Genomic DNA, 13,760 nt, shown 5'->3' with positions numbered 1-13,760 from the left:
CTTTTAATAAGTCTGTGCTGCTTCAGGACCACCTCGCTGTTGCATGTTGCTCTCCCACTTTCGAATGGCTTCCTGTGTCGTGGCGCCATGGTCAGTTTAAAGCTCTCGAGCTGAGAGAATCTGAAACATAAAGGGTAATTGCAGAGGTTGGCATTCCCATCCTCTGTTACCAGCCTCATTTTCGTTCACATGCTCCTGTCCCCGACCACTGGCTAAATCGGAAGATCCCATTCTAAATGTTGTGGCTGCTGAAGAACACGAATCCAGGTAACTTTCTCGTCCCTGATTTGCCACAGTGTCTGCAGTTAAGCCTCCAGCTCTTAACCTCAGAGCTGAAACTGCTTGAACTTCAAACACTGGCTGTAGACGTGTCATATCCTGGAACTTAATGCCATCCAGGAGCTCCCACATGCTGCAGCTTTGATGCATCACCTTCACTACCATCCTTAACGAGTTCCAACTTGTGAATATATTGTTCACTTACAAACCTTGCCTTTTTTTGGAAATTTTATTAATTTTACCATCAATTTAAGTATTTTGTTAAAACTTTAGACAGAGCAGGACTTAATCACTTGCCGGTTACTGACCAAATATTTTGTTTCTTTCTGCTCCAGGAAAGCAGGAGGGTAGAAAAGGAAAAGCAAACAAAATATCTCCTCCTCATCTCCCCGCCCCCGACCTCCATTCTGCAAACTCCCCAGTCACCAAGCTCCCGAGTTTGTAGTCTGTTCCCTCAGTGCACTGGGTAGGCTTGGCTATAAAACATATCACTGTATTAAACACAGCTGAACTGATATTAGCTGGGCCTAAGTGCCTGTTGATGTCTCACTGAGGAAAGGGATCACTAGCATTTTTCCCGATGATCTCCAAAGATCCCCAGTGATTCCCAGCATCTTCACTGTTGCTCGACGCTTCCCAATATTTCATAGTGATTGTCGGTATTCCCAATGATGGAATGCCCCGGCCCACCCCAGAGATCCTTAGATTTCCCAGTGATTGCTGACATCCCCAGTGTCTGTCTGTGATTTCCCCGACATTCCCCAGTGATCCAGAGCTGTCCGGTGACCCTCAGTGCCCCTAGTATTCATCGAGATTTCTCTCTGGGCGCAGCTGGAGGAGTACCGTGGAGAGCAGAAACAGAGGAAGCTGTTACAGAGGAAGTTGGATCACCAGAGCAGGGAGAAGGACCAACTGCAGAGTGAACACAGCAGGGCAGTGCTGGCTCGGAGCAAACTCGAGAGCTTGTGCCGAGAACTCCAGAGACACAACAAGACTCTCAAGGTGAGTGGACCCCGGGGAGGGATTGGGGGTGTTCCACAGTCACAAGAACCCACACCAAAAACAAATGCAAACACATTAAATGGTGGCTTTGTAAAGTACCCACACTGCTGTTTAAATCTTATTGTAATTGTAGACACACGCGTGTTTCCGTCTCTTTGTGTACCCTGACCCGAATCCTTGAGCAGGAGGAGAGTTTGCTGCGAGCGAGGGAGGAAGAGGAGAAACGGAAAGAGGTGACGAAACATTTTCAGGACACTCTGATGGACATCCAGGCTCAGATAGACCAGCACAGCCAGCGGAACGTCAAGCTCTGCGAAGAAAATACTGAGCTGGCCAGTAAACTGAAAACCGTCATCGAGCAGTACGAAACACGGGAGGAGGTAACACACACACACTCACACTCACACACACACACACACACACATACACACACTCACTCACGCTCACACACACACTCGCACACACACATATTCACAGAATCACGCACACACACTCACAACCATTCACTCTCTTGCACACACATACACACACACACTCTCACTCACACTCACGCTCACACACACACACTCATGCTCACACACACACTCGCACACACACTCATATTCACAGAATCACACACACACACTCACAATCATTCACCCTCTTACACACACACGCGCACTCAAACTCGCACACATACACACATTCACTTAATCACACACTCTCACTCACACACACACACACACTCCTCTCTCTCACACACACATACACTCACACACTAACACACACACTCTTACACACACACACACACACACACACATGCACTCACACACACATACTTGCACTCACACACACATTCACACACTCACACTCACATTCACACTCACATGCTCACTCAAACACACACACACGCTCGCACACACACACACACATTCACACAGTCACACTCACTCACACACACACACACACACACATTCTCTCCCTCACACACACGCGCGCACACACACACACGCACACACATACACACATGCACACAGACACACTCGCACACACACACATTCACACAGTCACATTCACACACACACACTCACACACACACACAGTCACACTCACACACACACACACGCACGCACACACACACACACGCACACACACACACACACACACGCTCTCACACACACACACACTCACTCGCTCACACACACACACACACACACACTCGCTCACACTCACACCTGGGCCCCTGTGGGGAGTGCACTTGTACACTCAGCAGCCAGGGCTACCCATTGCTGGTTTATATTCTTCTGGATTTACAGCCCAGGATGAAATAAATAAAAGGGTGGAAAGATAACAGCCTCAATTTCGCAAGCAGCACACAATCTTTGCTCCAGTGTAGGCTGTATCCTACAGAATTGTTGATGTAGCTGACTCTATGGGTTTGGCTTGGAAGTTTATATTTCCAATGAGTAATCAGTTGATGTCTGGAACACTCCGAGAATGTTCCTAAATCTAAAAGAATTCCAATTCACTCATCTGAGCTGTACGTGGGAATGTCAGAGCAATTAAGCTTACTTGAAGATAATAAAATGTGAGGCTGGATGAACACAGCAGGCCAAGCAGCATCTCAGGAGCACAAAAGCTGACGTTTCGGGCCTAGACCCTTCATCATGCTCTCTGATGAAGGGTCTAGGCCCGAAACGTCAGCTTTTGTGCTCCTGAGATGCTGCTTGGCCTGCTGTGTTCATCCAGCCTCACATTTTATTATCTTGGAATTCTCCAGCATCTGCAGTTCCCATTATCTCTAAACTTACTTGAACTTCTGTCAACTTTTAAACTGGCATCCAAACTCAACACTATACTGAAGCTCAGGATGAGACCAATCCTCAATCTATCCCACAACACTAACACCAGACTCCCTACCCCCAACCCTAACCTCCCAAAGACTCAACACATCACCCACCAACCCAAAACAACTCATAACTCACTCACTAACTCCCATCCCTCTTGAAACCATTCCCCTTCTCAAAACTCGCTACCATTCCCCAACCCATTCCTAAACACACACACACACACACACACACACACACACACACACACACACCAGTTCCCACCAACACAATCCGGCCTCTCAACATGACATCCTTTTATACTGCCAGTCCTCACCCACTTATCTGCCACCCTAGTCCCTTAGCCACCACACACCTGCCCCAACATCCACCTGACACTGAAAACCCTTCACCCATTTGGCAACCTACTCTCATTGACCTGGCTCTTTTAGATGCTCGTCCACTACACACAGACCCCCAATGACCTGGCACCTATATCCTCTCAGCTACTTACCACCTATAGCCTTTCACCCAACTGGCACCTAAACTGACATAAATACCCTTCACCCAGTCCTTTGAACTCTCACCCACCTGACACCAGTAACCCTCATCGACCTGGCACCAGTAACCCTCATCCACCTGACACCAGTAACCCTCACCCACCTGGCACCAGGAACCTTCACCCACCTGGCACCAGTAACCCTCATCCACCTGACACCAGTAACCCTCACCCACCTGGCACCAGTAACCCTCACCCACCTGACACCAGTAACCCTCATCCAGCTGACACCAGTAACCCTCACCCACCTGGCACCAGTAACCCTCACCCACCTGGCACCAGGAACGCTCACCCACCTGACACCAGTAACCCTCACCCACCTGGCATCAGTAACCCTCACCCACCTGGCACCAGTAACCCTCACCCACCTGACACCAGTAACCCTCATCCACCTGGCTCCAGTAACCCTCACCCACCTGGCACCAGTAACCCTCATCCAGCTGACACCAGTAACCCTCACCCACCTGACACCAGTAACCCTCACCCACCTGGCATCAGTAACCCTCACCCACCTGGCACCAGTAACCCTCACCCACCTGACACCAGTAACCCTCATCCAGCTGACACCAGTAACCCTCACCCACCTGGCATCAGTAACCCTCACCCACCTGGCACCAGTAACCCTCATCCACCTGACACCAGTAACCCTCACCCACCTGACACCAGTAACCCTCACCCACCTGGCTCCAGTAACCCTCATCCACCTGACACCAGTAACCCTCACCCACCTGGCTCCAGTAACCCTCACCCACCTAGCACTATAAGCCAGCATCTGCACGGTTTTGCACCCCCTCACTCGCTTGTCGCCTTACCCCTCACCTATATGGCACCTTGTCCCACACATGTCTGGCAAACTACCCCCTCACCCATCTAGCACTTTACCCCTTCACCCCACCTGCCACCCAACCTCCTCACTTACTTTATATGCTTACCTTTTCTCAGTTGCTGCAGGAATGTAAAGCCACAGGAGATGGCACCTGAGAAAGATGGGATGGTCTTGATGCCAATCCAGTCAGCCATGAGGATACCTGGATTTCTCCACACTGCCTCAGGCTTGACATTTACCTGTTAAACGCTCACTCTAATAATGAGGCAGAATTAGGAATTACGATATAGGTGAGGAGGCTGGGGCCAATTGAAATAAGCTGCTTTAAATTCTCTGTTAGTGTTTCTCCCAGATGTTACTCAGTGCAGCGTGCCAAAGATTAGTCACTAATATCGTGCAGGGAAGGAAATCGCCTGTCCTCACCTGGTCTGGCCTACACGTGACTCCAGACCCAACGCAATGAGGTTAACTCTGAAAATGGCTGAGCGGATCCCTCAGTTCAGGGTTGACCAATCAGGTTTGGCCAACATAGAATGGTCCCAATGTCCTGCGAATGATCAATAGAAAGTCCTCAAAGCTCAACGTTGATTATGAAATCCCAGGAATACCGCACACTGCGAACCGAGTGGAACATCCCCTTCTTTGTTCATTTGCAGAATCTCCCTGTGCCTCTCTATTTATCCTCCATTCCCAGTTACAGGGGGGAAATATTTCAAGGATTGAAGTCCCGACTGAAGTGATTTCATAGGAATGTGTTGAATGTTTGGAAACTGGTAATACTGAGCGCAGATTCCCCCATTAGATCCCATTGGTATCAGTGATTATACCGGGTCCCCACTGGTGGGTGGTCTAATGAAGCCTGATCAAAGGTTCACAGAGCTGCAGGGTTGAGTAGGTCAGGATTCATTGACCCCCCAAAGCAGTCATGGCCTGTTGCTGGGGATGTTCTCATTGACCATTCTGCATGTGGTCTTTCCTCCAGCACTTTGAAAAGGCCTTCAAGCACAAGGACCTACAGCAACAGCTGATGGATGCGAAGCTCGCACAGGCACAGGAGCTGATAAAGGACGCAGAGGAACGACACCAGCGAGAAAAAGACTATGCAAGTATTGGCCAGTGTTTGGCACATACAGCAGTCTATAACTATTGATCAGTCAGCGATTCAACCAACCGCTGGACAACCAGATGCTCATAAAGGCTAGAACGGTGGCTCCGTGATTAGCACTGCTGCCTCACAGCGCCAACTGCCTGGGTTCAATTCCACCCGTGAGCGACTGTGTGGAGTTTGCACATTCTCCCTGTGTCTGTGTGGGTTTCTTCTGGGCGCTCCGGTTTCCTCCCACAGTCCAAAGATGTACAGGTTCGGTGGACGGCCATGGGAAATGTAGGGTTACAGGGATTGGGTGGGGTGTTTTCAGAGGGTTGGTGTGGACTCAATGGGTTGAATGGCCTGCTCCCGCACCATAAGAATTCTATAAAAGCACAGGAACATTAAAGAGTCAGACTTCCCAAGGAGACCACAGCTGTATGCTTGGGATTTATTTAGAGCTGCAGCCTTTTCTCCAAATGAGAATCTGTAAACTGATCCACCAGGACCACAGGTGTGTGTGTACCAATAGAACCAGATCATAGGGAGCTGTACTGAAGGAGCTACTATTGTCTTCATTATAACAAACAGGGTTATGTCCATGGGGTCAATGCCATCCACAATCTGTAATCAGGAATGTGGTGGGAGGAGGGTGAGAGTGGGGGAGAATGGGAGGCTTAAGAAGCATCTCAAGTCACTGTTGCAGCCATTAGGAAATGTTGCGGGGGGGGGACAGGCCTGAGGGACCATCTTTTTCCTTCCCATTCACGCTGCAGCAGCAACACAGTTACTGTTGAGTCCCAAATATTTGCCTGAAACACAGGCACTCTTGTTCTTGTGCAGGTGGAACCTGGATTAAAGTGATTGCTTGAGGTCTCTGCTTCTCTGTCTTCTCATTCTCTCTTCAAACAGCTCCTGAATCAAGCATCAGAGTGGAAGCTGCAAACCAACATCATGAAGGAACAAGAAACCCTGCTCCGAGCCCAGGTACAACAGCGCCTGGACTCAGTCAGAGCTCACAGACTGAAATTTATACTCCTTACAATGTCATGATCATGGTTCACCCAGAAATCACACAGACACATACAGCATTAACAAGCAGTGGGTGCTTTTCAATCAGCTTTATAATGCTGTTTGGTCGGGAAAGAAGCTTGAGTCTTTAGAAGAAGCTAGGACTTGACAAACAGCAATAAATAAGAACAAAGTTGCTGGAAAAGCTCAGCAGGTCTGGCAGCATCTGTGAAGGGAAAAAACACAGGTAATGTTTCGGGTCTGGTGACCCTTCCTCAGAACTGCCAATCCAATGCTAAAAGTAACACTCTACATCCACGTTGTTCAATCCCAATTAAATATTTTATGGAATTATTCAACTGTTGCAGAATAGTCTACTGAAGGAAGGAAATCTGCCAATGGGTGAGAAAGTATTTTGGGCAGTGAATGAAGGTTGCAAGGATGTGGCATTTGAGGTTATCATTTTAATGTGAATAATATATAAAAGTTTGTGGGAAATGGGTGAAGAAATAGGGTTGGGGGACTGCTCCAATAGAAAGGCTAGTGCCAGGACATGCCTAGTGGGCTAAGTCAAGATCATGAGAAATTGTAGCTCAAAACCAACACCATGGTGTTTCCTCAAAGTGTTGTTTGAGCTAAGAAATGGGTACTTAGAGCCCCTTTGCAATTTGCAAGTGGAACAATTTTGAAATAACCAGCGCTGAAGTTTTAGTCTTAAACGAAATCAAGGTTAGCTTGTTATACTGTTATAAGTTACTGAAGTCAAAGTGATGAAATTACAAACGAAATGAATACAAGAATGAGAGATAACAAGGTGTAGAGCTGGATGAACACAGCAGGCCAAGCAGCATCTTAGGATCTCAAAAGCTGACATTTCGGGCCTAGACACTTCATCAGAAAAAAGAATGAGATGCAGATAGGGGTAGTCGGTAGCTATAAAAATGAAATTCAGTTTAGCTCTTTAGGATTTTGTTGCAGCTGGATGTGTGGAGTGAAGGTCAAAGGTTGAGGAGTTGTTTTCAGCAGCTGGATGGCTCCTGTTGCCGAATAGTCATAGTTTGCCTTTGTAATCGATATAGCAGCTTGAGGGTAGAAGCTAAAGTCCCTCTTCCCTACTGGCTCAGCCATACAAGGGCCTCAAACAAGCACCTGGGTTCCTTTCCAGCAGGACAGAGACGAGTTCTTTTCCTGGGCAGACTCCTCTGTAACTCTTGGTCCCAGCTCCCACATGCAGCTTGCAGTTTGCAACAATTAAAGCTGTCTTCACAGTTTCTGCTGAGATCGCTGCTCAAATTGGTCTGATCCGATAGAGAACAAAATCCAAGTTAGCTGCTATCTCAAACTGACAAATTATGCTTCAGAATAAACATTGGTTAGTCCATGCCCATAGTACAGTCCCATCCATCAGTCAGTGTAAGTCCCTGCCCATAGTAGAGTCCCATCTATCAGTCAGTGTAAGTCCATGCACATAATACAGTCCCATCCATCGGTCAGTGTAAGTCCATGCCCATAGTACAGTCCCATCCATCAGTCAGTGTAAGTCCATGCCCATAGTACAGTCCCATCCATCAGTCAGTGTAAGTCCATGCCCATAGTACAGTCCCATCCATCAGTCAGTGTAAGTCCATGCCCATAGTACAGTCCCATCCATCAGTCAGTGTAAGTCCATGCCCATAGTACAGTTCCATCCATCAGTCAGTGTAAGTCCATGCCCATAGTACAGTCCCATCCATCAGTCAGTGTAAGTCCATGCCCATAGTACAGTCCCATCCATCAGTCAGTGTAAGTCCATGCCCATAGTACAGTCCCATCCATCAGTCAGTCTAAGTCCATGCCCATGGTACAGTCCCATCCATCAGTCAGTCTATGTCCATGCCCATAGTACAGTCCCATCCATCAGTCAGTGTAAGTCCATGCCCATAGTACAGTTCCATCCATCAGTCAGTGTAAGTCCATGCCCATAGTACAGTCCCATCCATCAGTCAGTGTAAGTCCATGCCCATAGTACAGTCCCATCCATCAGTCAGTGTAAGTCCATGCCCATAGTACAGTCCCATCCATCAGTCAGTCTAAGTCCATGCCCATGGTACAGTCCCATCCATCAGTCAGTCTATGTCCATGCCCATAGTACAGTCCCATCCATCAGTCAGTGTAAGTCCATGCCCATAGTACAGTCCCATCCATCGGTCAGTGTAAGCCCATGCCCATAGTACAGTCCCATCCATCGGTCAGTGTAAGTCCATGCCCATAGTACAGTCCCATCCATCAGTCAGTGTAAGTCCATGCCCATAGTACAGTCCGATTCATAAGTCAGTCTAAGTCCATGCCCATAGTACAATCCCATCCATCAGTCAGTGTAAGTCCATGCCCATAGTACAGTCCCATCTATCAGGCAGTGTAAGTCCATGCCCATAGTACAGTCCCGTCCATCAGGCAGTGTAAGTCCATGCCCATACTCCAGTCCCATCCATCAGTCAGTGTAAGTCCATGCCCATAGTCCAGTCCCATCCATCAGTCAATGTCCATGCCCATAGTCCAGTCCCATCCATCAGTCAGTGTAAGTCCATGCCCATAGTACAGTCCCATCCATCGGTCAGTGTAAGTCCATGCCCATAGTACAGTCCCATCCATCGGTCAGTGTAAGTCCATGCCCATATTACAGTCTATCCATCGGTCAGTGTATGTCCATTGTACAGTCGCATCCATTGTCTTTTGGCTCGGCTGGTTAACTTTTTAACCACAACAGCCATTCACTGCATTAGCTCCTATTTTCTGAGTTTGGAGTGGTAGGAGGAGATATTCACACCTTTGGGGAAGTCAATGAGTTTATGTTCAACTTTGCTAAAACATCATTGAATTTCTAATGTTTCTTGCAATCCTCCTCACACTAGAAATGGCCAGGATCCAAATGGAGTCAAATCCACAAGAGAAGTCGAGTGACTATTGCGATCCGTGTTTTAACACTCCTGTCAGCCATAATCTTGTTGAATGATGGAGCAGGCCCGAGGGGCTGAATGGCCTACCTAGGTTCCTATTTCTTATGGTCAATCTTAAAAGAATATTGCTCCAAAATGTTTAAATTATAACTACATATTTGTGACAGCCTATCCAGCCTGCTTATGCTGTTGTGGGCTGATCCAGTTGTGGCCTGAATTCTATTTTCTTCCCTTTCCAAAGTGATGGAGGAAGCATCTTTGTCTTTGACTGAAAGGCTCATAGACATTTCTTCCTCCTCTTCTGATTTCATCCCTTATCTGAAGGAGATAGTTGCCCAGACTGTTACCTGTCAAGGACTGACCCCTGATCCCCAAAGACATGTGAACCTACCTGATTTCTAGGGGCTGAAAGCTTAGTCTGTGTCAATCACCCATTTGATTATTCCAGATATGGGCACTGGGCAATGATTTTAATCACTCAGAGAGTGCCCCTTCCCACCTTCACATGAAGATCAGTTTTCTTCCTTTACGCAAACAAAACTTTTATTTTCTACACAAAAAATTAAAAGAACTGCAGTTGCTGGAAATCTAAAACAAAAAACAGATGGGGTTGGAGCAGGTGTGGTAGCATCTGGCAGATTACTGGACTCTAAAATGTTAACTCTGTTTCTCTCCCCACTGATACTGCCAGACCTGCTCGGTTTCCCCAGCGCTATCTGTTTCTGTTTTATTTTTCTTAAGCCCAGCATTGAAAACAGTTACATGTGGTGCCAGATAGTTCTAAGATGTCAGCTTATTTAATTCTGTGATCTTGAAGACCTTTATTGAGTTTGTTCTGTCCTTGTTGCTTGGAGATGATCGTTCATGTTTAGAGAAAAGAAAATAACTTAAAGTGACACGAAATCTACTACACAGAAAGACAATCCCAATTCCTAACTCTCAGATTTGATCCATGTCCTCTTTCTGTCTCTATCTTTCTCTCTCCAGCTCAAGCTATATGCTGAGAAGTTTGAGGAGTTCCAGGGAACACTGACAAAGAGCAATGAAACATTCAGCAACTTCAAACAGGACATGGAAAAGGTCAGGAGCTTTGAATTTGACGGAGATCACTTAATTTCCAAGTGAGGGAAGATAGGGTCCACACAGACTTTGATGCTTGTCCTGATTCGGGAAGGAAGAGGGAGTATTTTGCGAGGTTTCTGGGGGTCAAGGCTCTCTAGCGCCACACATGGATCTGAGCACAGACAGTTAAGAATGGCGTACCCCTCTGCCTGTCACCATGTCCACCAGGCTCACGTGCTTTCATGCAAATTCTTCCCAAAGTCTTGGCAGATGAATTAAACCCTTGATTGTTTGTCATCTAGAGGCATATCAAAATAAATAAATAAATTGCATTTATACAGCAACTTTGGCAAGACACTTCAAAACTATTTAAAGCCAATGAAGTATTTTTTCATAACAAAGTGTGGAGCTGGATGAACACAGCAGGCCAAGCAGCATCTCAGGAGCACAAAAGCTGACGTTTCGGGCCTAGACCCTTCATCAGAGAGATCCGTCATCCTCTCTGATGAAGGGTCTAGGCCTGAAACATCAGCTTTTGTGCTCCTAAGATGCTGCTTGGCCTGCTGTGTTCATCCAGCTCCACACTTTGTTACCTTGGATTCTCCAGCATCTGCAGTTCCCATTATCACTGAAGTATTTTTTGAAGTGTGGTCACTGTTGTAATGTGGGAAATGCAGAAATGCACAGAGGAAGATCCCACAAAGACCAATGAGAATTTGACCAGATCCGTCTATTTTAATGATGTTAATTGAGGAGTAAATACTGGGCAGGACACTGGATGAGTATGATCTTGCAGGGTGGCATACTGGCTCAGTGGTTAGCACTGCTGCCTTACTGCACCAGGGACCTGGGTTTGATTCCACTCTTGGGTGACTATCTGTGTGGAATTTGCACATTCTCCCTATGTCTGTGTGGCTTTGCTCTGGTTTCCTCCCATAGTCCAAAGATGTGCAGGCTATGTGGATTGGGCGTGGGAAATTGCCCCATAGTGTTCAGGGATGTGTAGATGAGGTGAGTTATAGGGAGATAGGTCTGAGTGGGTTGCTCTGAGGGTCAGTGTGGACTTGTTGGGCTGAAGGGCCTGTTTCCACACCATAGGGATTCTATGATCAATGATGATTGCTTTTCCTCAGAACATTGCCCTGGGATATTTTGCATCCAGTGGAGGAAGGAGACAGGGCCTTGGTTTAATGTCAGTTCCCCTGACAGTGCCGTACTCACTCAGCATAGCATCGGCCCGAGTTATAAGTTAGGATTGGAACTGGGTCTAATATCCCACTCACGCTGAGCCAAAGATGTGACCTGCTGTTGCCACCATTTGGGATATAGTTCACATAGTATTTCACTGTCTATGCTGTTAGCGTGGGTTTTGGTGCTGCGGTTTTTGGTGATTTTTGTTTAGCAGTTTGGAAATATCAGAGCCCCCACAATGCGAAGCAGTGATGATGTTGCAGACACATCAGAGATATTGGTTAAAATGAAAGCAGGAGGGAGGCAGACAGGATGAAACATACCTCACCCAAGGACGAATAAACATGAAACAAATCACATGGTCAGACTTTCAACAGACTGAAGTCTCAGTTGCACCCATTTGCAAAAAGGGAAAGTCTTGAGAGAACAAATGCCAAATTTCCACTAATATAGAGCCTTTCATTAAGTCAGAGTGTACCAAAGCATTTTTTTTTGTTATTCATTCAAGGAGCGTGGGCTAACATTTATTGCTCATCCCTAATTATAGTGGAGAAAGTGTGGGTGAGCATTGTTTTGTTATGTAGTTGCTGTTGTAATGTAGGAAATGCAGTAGCTGGTTTATATGCAGCAAGATTCCACAAACAACATCTTGAAAATGACTAGATCATCTACTTGAACAATATCGATTGAGGGGTAAGTAGTTGAATCACTACACAGACCTTGGGGTGGACGGCATTTGCAGTGCTATTCAGACGGGAGTTTTAGGCATTTGACCCAGCGACAGTGAAGGAATGGTAACATATTTCCAAGTCAGGCTGATGACTGACCTAATGGAGGTTTTCCAGTTGGCCATGTTCCCATGTATCTGCTGCCCTGATCTTTGGAGATGGTAGAGATTTGCAAAGTGCTGTAGATCAAGCCTGGTGAATTACTCCAGCGCATTTGGACCATTGTTGAAGAGTCGTCATTACTGTGGAGGGAATACGGGAACCAGTTGGATAAATGGTTTGGATCTGGTGTGAGAGATGAGGATGTCTCTATACCAAACGGCTCAGTGATGAAATTAAGACAAAGCCTGTGTTTGTACAGTACACTTCACAGCTTCACTAAATATTCAAATGACTTCTGTGACGTGTCTGAAATCTGAAAAATGACCATTTAGTCCATGTTAGCAGAGGCGGGTTTTAAGGATAAAATCCACAGTACAGTTGCCCTGTTCTTTCGGTAGCACCATAGGATCATTTATACCAACACAGACAGCCTCAGATTAGCATCCGAGAAAGTAGCAACCTAGTGTATGTGCTCGGGTCTCAGAAACGTGGTGTTAGACCCATAAGGTATTGTATGCGGAGGGGAGTGAGAAGGCATTGTGGTGTGCTGAAATGGAACATGCTTCCCCGGTTATAAACCCCTTCATTCCACACTTACAGATGACAAAGAGGATGAAGAAACTTGAAAAGGAGACAATAATGTGGAAAACCAAGTGGGAATCCTGCAACAAGACTCTCCTGGACATGATTGATGAGGTGAGGATTGATCCTGCCTTTGAACGCAAGGGCCCATCTCTTAGGATTCATGGGTTTCAGCTCCGCCCACCTCCGTCTCCTTGACGAGGGAGCAGCCAATTCAATTCGTTCAAAGGTGGCAGACACAGGGCTTCCATCATTCTCCCTTGGGATGGTGGTGATGGGCACCAGGTACGGCATGGGAGAGCAGTGGCTGGGGCGCAATGCAGAAGAGTTGGAGACCACCAAGGTTTGAGGGCTGGAACGTTCCCTCGAACACATTAGCACAGGACTCATGACCCTGAGCCACATGCAGCATCCAATCCTGGAGAGGGTGGAATTGTCACTAGTCTAGCCATCAAAGAAGTCCAGGCTAAAGCTTTTAAGGACATCTGCTAAAATTCTGCCATAACAGCTTGTGGAATTTAAAATCAGTTCACGAATCTAGTCTCAGTGATGGTGATCACAGCAACTATTTGATTATTGTTTGAAAAAAC

The 13,760-nt window shown here is 46.8% G+C and overlaps 2 protein-coding genes across 2 annotated transcripts in view; one reads left to right on the top strand and one right to left on the bottom strand.

Moving 5' to 3' along the window:
- Positions 1-13,760, top strand: part of txlnba (taxilin beta a) — a 40,699-nt gene that overhangs the window by 23,006 nt on the left and 3,933 nt on the right. Inside the window, exons 4-9 of the mRNA XM_048535914.2 lie at positions 1,111-1,281; positions 1,467-1,661; positions 5,454-5,573; positions 6,471-6,545; positions 10,493-10,585; positions 13,189-13,284. Of these exons, the coding sequence (XP_048391871.2) occupies positions 1,111-1,281; positions 1,467-1,661; positions 5,454-5,573; positions 6,471-6,545; positions 10,493-10,585; positions 13,189-13,284 (750 nt within the window). The remainder of the gene's footprint in view (positions 1-1,110; positions 1,282-1,466; positions 1,662-5,453; positions 5,574-6,470; positions 6,546-10,492; positions 10,586-13,188; positions 13,285-13,760) is intronic.
- The window catches only part of heca (hdc homolog, cell cycle regulator), a 54,101-nt gene continuing 50,428 nt past the window's right edge, over positions 10,088-13,760 (bottom strand). Inside the window, exon 4 of the mRNA XM_048535918.2 lies at positions 10,088-10,865. Coding sequence (XP_048391875.1) covers positions 10,722-10,865 — 144 coding nt within the window. The 3' untranslated portion in view covers positions 10,088-10,721. The remainder of the gene's footprint in view (positions 10,866-13,760) is intronic.

Source organism: Stegostoma tigrinum, chromosome 9 (assembly GCF_030684315.1).
Source record: "Stegostoma tigrinum isolate sSteTig4 chromosome 9, sSteTig4.hap1, whole genome shotgun sequence".
Taxonomy (NCBI): Eukaryota; Metazoa; Chordata; class Chondrichthyes; order Orectolobiformes; family Stegostomatidae; genus Stegostoma; species Stegostoma tigrinum.
Note: the sequence above shows the minus strand (reverse complement) of the source record. Positions and strands in the feature narration are given on the sequence as shown.